The following is a 13229-nucleotide window of genomic DNA, read 5'->3' as shown; positions in this document are numbered from 1 at the left end:
AAAGGAGAACATGAAAGTGGCCACAGCCCACTTATTCTGTTATTTACACAAATCTTGAGAAAATGATGAACTGCCCCTTCAATGGGAGTGGTATTCCAGTAGGAAAAAAGTCAGCTCTATAATAATGTTCATTATTTATGGAACTTTTGATTTCTATATTTTTAAAACTACCATTAAACATTTAAATCCAATTTAAGAACTGTCTCTTGTTGTATGGTGACTAACATAATAAAAAATTATTATTAAAAAAAACTGTCTCTTGATACCAGCCATGTGTATGTTTTATAAGTGCTGCAGTGGTTCCAAAGGTATATAAGACACAGTCCCTACACTAGGAGTTCAGGATCCAGAAGCAGGGGCAAGGATGCTAGGGATAAGGGATATGGAGGAGAACAAAGAAAGGCAAAGGAGAGAGAGATTGTATCCTGAGGGCCTGGCAGACAGCAGGGGTTTGTTGAGTGGCTGGGGTGAAGAACACAAAACCTTTCTGAAGGAAGTGCCATTTGAGATGTTCTCTGAAGGTTGGGTAGGATTCCAATAAACAAGAGGATGAAGTCATTCCAGGCATTCAGCATGCAAAGTTATTTATGCTTCTAATGTGTTCCTATATAAGACTTGAATTCAGAAAGTACATTGAGGTTTTCTTAAAACAAGCAGAGACCTGAAAGTCACGTTTTAAGAAAACATATGTTACTCTAAATTGTACATGTTTTGTATTTAGTTATGCCTTCAATCGATGTGATATATAAAACCACATCAAACACTTAAATAAAATATTATTCCATGTAAGAAAATCCACCGTGAAAAAATGTTCCCTTATAAATGGGTAAGAGGGAAAAGTATCTAAATCAAGATATATTTCCTATCTTTTCCAGATTTAGACCTGAAAATATTTTAGTACACAATACTGGAGAATCATTTTTTCCAACTTATCTCACCCAGTATTAAATTGGTGGCAGGAACTCGTACTTGATTAAAATGGATCTCAAAATGTCCTCCGTGGAAATTATCTATAAAATAGAAAATATAATTTTAAAGAGCAAAATGAGCTGATCAAAAGAATACTCATATATAATTAATAATTACTCAAAGAAATTGCTCAGAAGTAGGCCTGAAGAGCCTCATGTGTCACATATTCCTGGTAGACCTCGAGCGCTGAAGCTCTAGCACCCCACAGTCCGGAAACTGCTCCACTTCGAAGAGATTCTAGAAATCACTTGATCTAGAGTTCCAAATTCATTTTCTGAAGTTGGAGGGTTACTAAAATGGAAGGTGGCTCCACAGATCCAATCAGATTATCTTCTTCTTCTTATTATTGTATCACTGCCTCTTCTTTGAGATTTTTAATATATGGGCTTCCATAGAAAATTTTGCTTGGAAAAAAAAGGTTCCAATAGTTCAAAAATTGAAAGTGAGTAATGTAATTCAAGTTTCTTATTTTATCATTGTGTAAATCAATGCCTGAAGATGCAAAGACCCTCCTGGAAGGAACAGAGCAGGCTCAGCATTCAAAATAGAGCAGAGACTGGACCTTGAGGTATGTTTACTCCCAGTACAGGCCTGTTCACTATGTGTTTGCCTCTTGGAAATGCTGGCATTTGATGGAGACTGGGAACACTTTTGTCTTTACAGCACACCACCTTACCCCTCCTCCTGCTAACCTCCCCCTGCCATCAAGTTCTGGAGATAATCTCATGCTAACTCCACACCCTTTTCCTGTCAGAATAGACATTAATAATCAACCTTCTCCACAACTGTTTCTTTTGGCCTTGGGCATGAGAGTTGGAGAGGTGCTGGTGAATCTGTCTCACTGGAAATTAAAACACAGGTTCGGTAATGGAGGTGATTTCCAGGCAAATTAAATTATAAATCCATTTTGGGGATCTTCAGGCCATTGGTGTGCAACCCAACAAATCCCCATGCGCGGTTTGCTCTAGTGAGCTTGCTCCCCACCGTCTTGCAAACTACGCTTCATCTGTGGGTTTATTCTACAGCTGCATCCTGTGGAAGGTGATGTGAAATGTTCTACAAAACTCTAAGTCTTACATCCGCTACTTGAACATTTTTATTAGCCATATTCAACAATAAAGAGAAAGCCAGGGTCATCACAGAAGATCATGTGGACCAGGTACAATAAACTTTTCCATAGCATTTACCTGCTGACTTGCTATAATTTACTTATTTACGTGTTTGTAGTTATTGCTACGGTCTCCTTCCCCCAGCATAAGCTCCGTGAGGACAGAGATCCTAGCCTATTGTGTTCCCTAATGTATTCTAAGCAGTAGAACAGTGGTCAGCCCTCAATAAATACTTGCTGCGTAAATAATCTGAGCAGCAAGGGAACAATGAACATGAGCCTGAGGTGGGTAGCAGGAAACAAAAGTATCCTTGCTTTTTTGAAATTCCACGCAGAGGACAGAAGGAAAGAAAAGTTTTGGATTTAAATCAGTCAAAACTCATTGCTTATTAATAGCTTTTGTAGTTTGGTTAAGAAAGCTAAACTTGAAGACAAAAGTGAATTTTATTGGGGTGCCTAGGTGGCTCAATCAGTTAAGCATCCATCTCTTGATTTTGGCTTGGGTCATGATCTTAGGGTTGCGAGATCAAGCCCTGTGCTGGGCTACACACTGGGCGTCGAGCCTATTTAGGACGATATCCCTCTGTCCCCCAACCCCATTATGTCTCTCTTAAAAAAAAAAAGTGCATTTTATTGTGAATTACTTAGATTTAATTTTTCTAAGTCTATTTCATTAATCCATTCTCCTGGATGACAGAAGCAGCAGTCTTAGTTGTTGTTCCTTGAATACAATCTACGCTTTCCCAAAAGTAAACAAAATGAGGTCCAATGCTGCATCACTTCTCCTTATTTGCTCTATTCTGAGTTCCACTGGCATTTATACTAAGACAGTTGTCAGCACCAAAGGATTTCTAAGAACACATCTCCTATATTATAATGCTATCTGTTCCCTTCAGTGTTACTGCATATTCCAGCTGTCCTGCTTGCAAATGCACACTCATGTTGGTTGAATACTCACCCATGTAGCCAAAAACTGACAAAGGCCTTATTATTTCTACTCCAGGTGTGTTGATAGGAACAAGAACCATGCTGTGTTGTTTGTATCTGGTTAAAGAAAAACAGATGTTAGGAAAAGTGTGCTAAGTGGAAAAATAAAACAGATGCTAGGTGGAGTTGCAATTGTCATTTTTTGGTTGTTGCTATGTAATCATGTAAGCAATGATGTTTGGAATGGGACTTGTGTAAAAGACATCAAGCAGAGTTGGATGTAGGCTGTGATCTGGAACAATGATTTGATTGAGGCTTATCATTGCTCAGCAATGGAAACTGGGAACTGATACACAATATCAAATGTTGCAAGACTATATCTCCTTTGATCTATATATCTAATCACTTAATTACTTACAGACAGTTCTGAAAATTTTTATGTTTTATAATCTGATCCAAACAGCTTTGAGGATTCAGCAACACTTTTTAATACAGGAAATTCCACAGTGAAGAATGCAGAACAACACTCCCTAAAATGTTTCTTAAATATAATCTTATAGTAAAATAATTGTGAAACATAAATGTGACATTAATTTCATAATATATTTTATATTATTATGATTTGTAAGTCCAAATGGTGCATTAAAAAAATTTTTTTTTTTTTTTTTTAGAGAGGGAGAGACAGAGGGGTGGGAGGGGCAGAGGGAGAGAGAGAATCTTAAGCAGGCTCCATGCCTAGCACAGAGCCCAACACAGGGCTCAGTCTCACAACCCTGAGATCATAACTTGACAGGAAATCAAGAGTTGGACACAACTGATTGAGTCACCCAGGCACCCCGACCAAATGGTGCATTTTAAGTAAATTATGTGGGTTGAAAGAGTAATTCTTATTTCCAATTAGATTTCTCAATAACAATTATTTTATTACCTGGTTTCAGAGGCATTTTTAGTTCTTCCCAAAACAAGTGCAATTGTGCACTTTGGATTTCCAGCTCCTAAAACCAGGGGGAAAATGAGCAGAATACATCATAAAGGGAAATTTTTAGTGTGACATTTCACCCTAAAAGTTCTAATCCTTCCAAGTTTATCTTGCAAAAAAATAGGAAGAAAACCCTTGATTCATTAAAAAATGCTTATGTGCAAAACTGTACATCACCCAAGAAAAATGATGAGGCAAAGCCAAGAGTGGATTCCATCAGTGAGAGCTGCTGCACAAATCTAACCAGAAGTCGAAGCCATGAAACAGCTGCAGCCCTTAAGACAAAATGCCGGCTCTCCCATTCATACTATTTCAGCATGTTAGAGAGGTTGTAAAATCCTTCTAGTGTATTTCCTCCTGTTTAGATCTCCTATTTTCTGACCAATGAACAACAAAGTACTAAAACTCATATGGTATTAACTATCCAGCCAGTGGCTGAGAAACACCTCATTCCCCGACCGTGGAGTTGGGTGAAGGTGAGCTGGTCTGAGGATCTCAGTACCTATCCTGACTATACCATTTGGTCAAGACATACTAAGGAGCAGCTGAGGAGGATTTACTTGGAGTTGTCCACATATATAAGGCTCTGATTCCACCATTAATAAGCCTAGGTTCTCATTTTTTTTTTTTTTACATATTAAAGGTCAGGAATTTGAAATATAAAGTTCTTTCCATTTTAATGCAAATTTTTAAATTTATTACAGTTCAGAGCTCTATGGTAATTCCCCAAAGGGGCCTTCTTACAAAAACTACATTTCTTTTTCACCAGTTAAGTCTAAGCACCTGGTCCCTCAGGGAAACCATTTAACTGGCTTTCTAATTACAAGGCCATATACCACAGGGTCAGACTATAAGTTAAACACATCCGTACAAAGCCTTTAAACAAATTATCAGATTCTTTTTTCTAACTTCTTATAAAAAATGGTTTCAAGAGATCTGAAATCATATGAACATTCAATGAGAAATATTGGGAATTATGTCAAATACAGCAGTGCCCCCTTATCCACAAGGGATATGTTCCAAGATCCCCAATAGATGCCTGAGACTGTGACTGGATCAAACTCTCTATATACTGCTTTTCCCTATACACACACATCTATGATAAAGTTTAATTTATAACTTAGACATAGTCAGAGATTAACAACTAATAATAAAATAGAGCAACTATAATATACTATAATAAAAGGTTGTGAATGTTGTTGATTAGGCAAGAAACAGAGACCAAGGCAAACAGAGATAATGGAACAGAAGGGTAAAAGTCACAAAGTTAGAAAGAAGGGATTTATTTTAAACACCAGGACTCACATTTGAAAATTTAAAATTCCTTACAGTTGAATCTCTGACTCTATAGAAGAAACAAATGAAACAGATTGTACAGTCATAACTGTACTCTTGTTGTGGTTTTGGTCTATCTGATGAGATACTAAATAAACAGAAAACCATACAATAGAAACCAATCTAGAATTTGCTAGAGCTCAGAATAGAAACCAAACTGGTTGGCTGGTTGGTTGGTTGGTTGCTTATTTATTTATTTAGAGAGCATGCACATGAGCAGTGGGAGGGGCAGAGGGAGAGAGAAAATCCCGAGCAGACATAGCACTGAGCAAGGAGCCTGACTTGGGGCTTGATCCCACGACCCTGAGATCATGACCTGAGCCAAAATCAAGAGTTGGACGCTTAACCGACTGAACAACCCAGGCACCCCATGGTAGCTTTTCTAAAACCAACTTGGAGAGATTCAAGATTGCAGAAATTTGTTTGTCCCTCATTGCACCTGAGATTCCATTGAAATAAATATATAAAAGTATAACAAAGGCATAACCATAACGAAGAGGAAGTAGAGAAGGTGAGGCATAGGTTTGGGAGTTTGGGTGGTCACCAACAGATGAAAGATTTCAATAAGTATCTAGGAAGTAGATGAGGCAAGCTGATCAATGAAATGGGCAGAGGAGTCAGAGTCTTGAAAATGATGTAAGAAACTGCAAAGGGAGAGGGTTCTGGTCCCAGAGTCAGAAGGTATGACTAAGAAGCAAGGCTACCAAAGGTGAATTAATTCAAGATTTACAGGTGGGCAGATGTACCAGGTGGCACTCCCATAGGCAGGTATGTGACACGTATCCTGAAAAAGAAAAGTATAGCATGTTACAAAAAAACTGAATAAAGTTATTCTGAGACTTGGAGCCTGTAGCTTGAAAACTAGCTTCCCATCAGTGACTCTAAACTGAGTCCCAGCCCTCCTCCACCAAAAGTTTCTTTATATAATTCCCACCTATGAGAGAAACATGGCTGGAAAAGAGCTCTGTGAAAAACTCCACCATCTACCCTTGCTTTTCCCTTAAGTATGCCCAGAACACCAAGGATCTGTAGTATGTGAAGAGAGTCTGCAGCACTGAAGAGAATGACTGACCAAAATAAATAAACTGTGAAACTGACAATAGAGGAACAAAATAAAACAAGAAACAGAACCTAAACAAAACAAAACGAGTTAAACCAAACAACAAAAACTCTAGTTGATGTAATTGGAGAGATTCAAATGTATTCAACCATAAAACCAGAAAAGGATGTTATGAAACAGGAACAACCAGAGAACAAGAAAATAAAAACTTTCAGAGATTAACATATGACTGCTAAAGCATAAAGTTCAATAGAAGCACTAAAAATCAAAAGAAGAAAATTTCCCATAAGCAGAGGAAAAAGTCAGAGGCCGAAAATAGGAGAGCAAAGATAAGAGACACTGGAGCAAAAATATGAAGCCTAAGATCACAGTAAAAGAGGTCTAATAAAAAGAAAAAATAGCCCAAAAAAAAGGAGAGAAAAATAAAGGGAAGAATTTATCAAAGAAACTTGAAAGTTCTCTAAAACAGAAAAAAAAAAGTCTTTAGATTAAAAGGCCATTGACTGGCAAGAAGAATCTATCTCTAGATACATGCTTGTGACATTTCGAAACATCAACAATAAAGAGAAAATCCTAAAGGGTTTCAAAAAGAAAAAAACAAGCCACCTCTAAAGGAATGCATCAGATTTCTCATCAGCAACAAGGGATGCTAGATAAAGAGTTTAATCTAGAATTCTATACCCATCCATAGTATCAATCTCTGTGATGGCAAAATAAATACCTACCTATTCAAACACATAAGATCTCAGATAATTTTATTTACTTATGCATTTTTTCTTAAAAAGTTAATGTATTCAAGCAAAATAAGGAAATAAATTAAAAAACAAAAGCACAGGGTCCAAAAGATGGTCGATCCCAGGAAAGTAATATATGGAAATCCCAGGATAATTGTACTGAAGTATGCCTAAAAGATAACCGGTCCAGACTGGAATAGGAAGAATAAAGACTCGAAGAGAAAGGTCTCCAGAAAGGAGAAAATTCAGTATGATTACAGGTACGACTTAAAGGTACATGTGTGTGTATGAAGGGGGAGGAGATATAATATGATACAAGTAACAAGTAAATAATGCAGTGAAAGAAAAATGGCAATTAGAAACTCCAGGAAAATTATTTTTAAATATATAAGTGAGCCATGATCCAATTATAAAACCAACTAAAATATGGCATGAATTTAAATAATACATAGAACATAAGAAAAGCTGTTCTAATTAACTCTGATGCTAGAAACACTCTTCTTAGAATGGTCAAGATGATATGATATTGCAGCTGTTAGAGGACATGAAATCTAACATACTACTTAGACCACCACTGAGCAATATTTACACAGTCCTATAAAGCAAGTGCTGTGTATTGGTTTTCAATGTTTAGAGTCATCCTGTGGTCAATCATGATTTTGCAAAACAGAACGTAAATGTTAGTAATTTTGACAATGTTAAAGTAGAAGCTGTTGCTGACATAAGGTACGATACGGAAGGGAGGGGTAAAAGGTAGAGAAGGGGTAAGAGTACTCATATTCTTATGTTATAAAGTGGGTCTTGAAGAGATTTTGTCAAATGAGGATGTAGAGGACAGACTTAGAGATCATTTCAAGGTTTAAAAAGTCATCAATTGAAAATTTAAAACAATATCTAATTAGGAAAGGGTAGAGAGTTATAGTACAAATGAGTGAAATCATCATTATTTCAAATGGGGGGGTCAATGGATAAATAAACTGAGAGAGAGAAAAAAAGCATTTTATCTAAAATTAGAACAGAAACCAGAGAACAACAACAAAAATGTTAGAGGAGTTTTCTCTCTAGGGTATGACACTGGGGTGTGGAGGGATGGGAAACAGCATGCTCTTAGATAGTTTCTGATTTGTTACCACTTCTTTTTTTTTTTTTTTATTTTTATTTTATTATATTGTGTTAATCACCATACAGTACATCCCCAGATTCCGATGTAAAGTTTGATGCTTCATTAGTTGCGTATAACACCCAGTGCACCATGCAATACGTGCCCTCCCTACTACCCATCACCAGGCTATCCCCTTCCCCCACCCCCTCCCCTCTGAAGTCCTCAGTTTGCCTCTCACAGTCCATAGTCTCTCATGTTTCATTCCCCCCTCTGATTACCCCCCTTTTCTTTATCCCTTTCTTCCCCTACCGATCCTCCTAGTTCTTATGTTCCATAGATGAGAGAAATCATATGATAATTGTCTTTCTCTGCTTGACTTATTTCACTTAGCATTATCTCCTCCAGTGCCGTCCATGTTGCAGCAAATGTTGAGAATTCGTTCTTTCTGATAGCTGAGTAATATTCCATTGTATATATGGACCACAGCTTCTTAATCCAGTCATCTGTTGAAGGGCATCTCGGCTCCTTCCATGATTTGGCTATTGTGGACAATGCAGCTATGAACATTGGGGTGCATATGGCCCTTCTCTTTACTACGTCTGTATCTTTGGGGTAAACACCCAGTAGTGCAATGGCTGGGTCATAGGGTAGTTCAATTTTTAACTTTTTAAGGGACCTCCACACTGTTTTCCAGAGTGGCTGTACCAACTTGCATTCCCACCAACAATGTAGGAGGGATCCCCTTTCTCCACATCCTCTCCAACAATTGTTGTTTCTTGCCTTGTCTATCTTTGCCATTCTAACTGGCGTAAGGTGGTATCTCAGTGTGGTTTTGATTTGAATTTCCCTGATGGCTAATGATTTTGAACATTTTTTCATGTGTCTGTTAGCCATTTGTATGTCTTCATTGGAAAAGTGTCTGTTCATATCTTCTGCCCATTTTATGATTTGTTTATTTGTTTCTCGTGTATTGAGTTTGAGAAGTTCTTTGTAGATCTTGGATACCAGTCCTTTATCTGTGGTGTCCTTTGCAAATATATTCTCCCATTCCGTGGGCTGTCTCTTAGTTTTTTTGACTGTTTCCTTGGCTGTGCAGAAGCTCTTTATCCTGATAAAGTCCCATAAGTTCATTTTATCTTTTATTTCTCTTGCCTTTGGAGATGTGTCGTGAAAAAGGTTGCTCTGGCCGATGTCATAGAAGTTGTTGCCTATGTTCTCCTCTAGAATTTTGATGGATTCCTGTCTCACATTGAGGTCTTTCATCCATTTGGAGTTTATTTTTGTGTATGGTGTGAGAGAGTGGTCAAGTTTCATTCTTTTGCATGTAGCTGTCCAATTTTCCCAGCACCATTTATTGAAGAGACTGTCTTTTTTCCACCGGATGTTTTTTCCTGCTTTATCAAAGATTAGTTGCCCAAAGAGCCGAGGGTCCATTTCTGGGTTCTCTATTCTGTTCCATTGGTCGATGTGTCTGTTTTTGTGCCAGTACCATGCTGTCTTTGTGATCACAGCTTTGTAGTACAGCTCGAAATCCGGCATTGTGATGCCCCCAGCTTTGTTTTTCCTTTTCAACAGTTCCTTGGAGATTCGGGGCCTTTTCTGGTTCCATACAAATTTAAGGACTATTTGTTCCAGTTCTTTGAAAAATGTCCTCGGTATTTTGATCGGGATAGCATTGAAAGTGTAGATTGCTCTGGGTAGTATGGACATTTTAACTATGTTAATTCTTCCAATCCATGAGCATGGAATATTTTTCCATCTTTTTATGTCTTCCTCAATATCTTTCAAAAGTGATCTATAGTTTCTAGCATATAGGTCCTTTACGTCTCTGGTTAAGTTAATTCCAAGGTAACGCATGGTTTTTGGTGTTATTGTAAATGGGATGGATTCCCTAATTTCTCTTTCTTCAGTCTCGTTATTCGTGTATAGAAATGCAACTGATTTCTGGGCATTGATTTTGTATCCTGCCACCTTACTGAATTGTTCTATAACTTCTAATAGTTTGGGAGTGGATTCCTTTGGGTTTTCCATATAGAGTATCATGTCATCTGCAAAGAGAGACAGTTTGACTTCTTCTTTGCCGATTTGGATACCTTTGATCCCTTTTTGTCTTCTGATTGCTGTTGCAAGGACTTCTAGTACTATGTTGAATAATAGTGGCGAGAGTGGGCATCCTTGTCGTGTTCCTGATCTTAAGGGAAAGGCTTCCAGCTTTTCCCCATTGAGAATAATGCTTGCAGTAGGCTTTTCATAGATGGCTTTTATGAGATTGAGAAATGTACCCTCTATTCCTACACTCTGAAGGGTTTTAATCAGGAAAGGATGCTGTATTTTGTCAAATGCTTTTTCTGCATCAATTGAGAGGATCATATGGTTCTTGAGTCTTTTCTTGTTGATATGATGTATCACATTGATTGATTTGCGAGTGTTGAACCATGCTTGCATCCCAGGTATGAATCCCACTTGGTCATGATGGATAATCCTTTTAATGTACTGTTGGATTCTATTAGCAAGGATCTTGTTGAGGATTTTGGCATCCATATTCATTAGAGAAATCGGTCTGTAATTCTCCTTTTTGAGGGGGTCTTTGCCTGGTTTGGGGATCAAGGTAATATTAGCCTCATAGAATGAGTTTGGTAGCTTTCCTTCTGTTTCTATTTTTTGAAATAGCTTTAGGAGAATAGGTATTATTTCTTCTTTGAATGTTTGGTAGAATTCCCCAGGAAAACCGTCTGGGCCTGGAGTTTTATTATTTGGAAGGTTGTTTATCACTGACTCAATTTCTTCATAGTTAATTGGCCTATTTAAGAAATCTATTTCTTCCTGTTTCAGTCTTGGTAGTTTATAGGTTTCCAGGAAGGCCTCCATCTCTTCCAGATTGTTTAGTTTTTTGGCATATAGCTGTTGATAAAAGTTTCTAATAATCCTTGCAATTTCAATGGTGCTGGTCGTGACCTCTCCCTTTTCAGTCATAATTTTAATAATCTCAGTCCTTTCTCTTTGTTTTTGGACAAGTTTTGCCAGTGGTCTATCAATTTTATGGATTCTCTCAAAGAACCAGCTTCTAGTCCTGTTGATCTGCTCTACTGTGGTTCTGGTCTCTAATTCATTGATTTCTGCTCTAATCTTGGTCAACTCCTTCCTTGTCAGTGGGTTAGGCCTGTCCCTCTGTTGCTGTTCCAGTTTCTTGAGGTGAGAATATAGAAACTGCATTTTAGATTTTTCTATTCTTTTGAGTGAGGCTTGGATGGCTATGTATTTCCCCCTTAGGACTGCCTTTGCAGTATCCCATAGGTTTTGGACCGTTGTGTATTCATTCTCGTTGGTCTCCATAAATTGTTTAATTTGTTTTTTGATTTCCTGGTTTATCGAGTCATTCTTGAGCAGGATGGTTCTTAGCCTCCAAGTGTTTGAGTTTCTTCCAGGTTTTTCCTTGTGGTTGAGTTCCAATTTCAGAGCGTTGTGGTCTGAGAATATGCAGGGGATAATTTCAATCTTTTGGTATTGGCTGAGACCTGTTTTGTGTCCCAGAGCATGATCTATTCTTGAGAATGTTCCATGGGCATTTGAATAGAATGAGTATTCTTTGGTTCTGGGGTGTAGTGTTCTATATATATCTATGAGGTCCAACTCGTCGAGTATGGCATTCAAAGCCTTTGATTCTTTGCTTAGTTTTTGCCAGGGTGTTCTGTCTATTTCTGATAGTGGGGTGTTGAGGTCCCCTACTATTACTGTGTTCTTATCTATATGTCTCTTTATTTTGGTTAAGAGTTGGCTTGTGTATCTTGCTGCTCCCCTGTTGGGGGCATATATATTAATAATTGTCATATCCACTTGTTGAATACTTCCTTTAAGAATAATATAGTGCCCTTCTGTATCTCTCTCTATGGCCTCTAGTTTAAAATCCAGTCTATCTGATATGAGAATTGCTACTCCAGCTTTCTTTTGAGGTCCATTTGCGTGGAAGATGGTACTCCATCCCCTTACTCTAAGTCTGAATGCATCTTTGGGTTCAAAATGAGTCTCTTGTAGACAGCAAATGGATGGGTCATGTCTTTTTATCCAATCTGCAACCCTGTGGCGTTTTATGGGAGAGTTTAAGCCATTTAGATTGATAGAGATTATTGACAGATATGATTTTAATGATGCCATTTCTCTTTAAAGTCTTTGTATCGGTTGTGACTTGCTGCTCTGTATCACTCTTGGGGCCTTTTTACCTTTATAGAGCCCCCCTTAATATCTCCTGTAGGGCTGGTTTCGTGGTTACGAAATTGGTTAATGATTGGCGATTTTGGAACGTCTTTATTTCTCCATCAATTCTGAATGACAGCTTTGCTGGATAAAGGATCCTTGGCTGCATGTTTTTCTCTGAAAGAGCTTTAAAAATGCCCCCCCAAGCCTTTCTCTCATTCCAGGTCTCTGTAGACAGGTCTGACGTAATCCTGATACCTTTGCCTTGGTACGTGAGAAATTTCTTTGCCCTGGCCGCTTTCAATACTGTATCCTTGGATCTAATATTTGCGAATTGCACTATGACATGCCGTGGCGTAGGTTTGTCCTGGTTGAGCTTGGATGGGGTCCTCTCTGCCTCTTGGACACGAATGCTTGTTTCCCTTGCTAGATTAGGGAAGTTTTCAGCNTATTCTGTTACCACTTCTAATTGAATAATTACTACTACTACTATTTATTTATTTATTTATTTATTTGAGAGTGCATGCAAGTGGGAGGAGGTGCAGAAGGGAAAGGAGAGGGAGAGAATCTCAAGCAGACTCCAGGCTGAGTATGGAGACCAATGTGAGGCTTGATTTCATGACCCTGAGACCATGACCTGAGCCAAAACCAAGAGTCAGACTCTTAACCGACTGAGCCACCATGTGCTCCACTACTACCACTTTTTTAAAAATAATATTTTATTATGTTAGTCGCTATACAGTACATCCCTAGTGTTTGATGTAAAGTTCCATGATTCATTACTTGCGTATAACACCCAGTGCACCATGCAATACGTGCCCTCC

General features: G+C 38.1%; 1 protein-coding gene across 1 annotated transcript in view; it reads right to left on the bottom strand.

The window, feature by feature from the left end:
- Window positions 1-13229, bottom strand: part of ACAD11 (acyl-CoA dehydrogenase family member 11) — a 96949-nt gene that overhangs the window by 18704 nt on the left and 65016 nt on the right. The window contains exons 10-12 of the mRNA XM_034661822.1: window positions 3933-3999; window positions 3036-3121; window positions 939-1010 (exon numbers count right to left, since the gene is read on the bottom strand). Coding sequence (XP_034517713.1) covers window positions 939-1010; window positions 3036-3121; window positions 3933-3999 — 225 coding nt within the window. The remainder of the gene's footprint in view (window positions 1-938; window positions 1011-3035; window positions 3122-3932; window positions 4000-13229) is intronic.

The sequence above is a fragment of the Ailuropoda melanoleuca genome, chromosome 6 (genome assembly GCF_002007445.2).
Source record: "Ailuropoda melanoleuca isolate Jingjing chromosome 6, ASM200744v2, whole genome shotgun sequence".
Classification (NCBI taxonomy): domain Eukaryota; kingdom Metazoa; phylum Chordata; class Mammalia; order Carnivora; family Ursidae; genus Ailuropoda; species Ailuropoda melanoleuca.
Note: the sequence above shows the minus strand (reverse complement) of the source record. Positions and strands in the feature narration are given on the sequence as shown.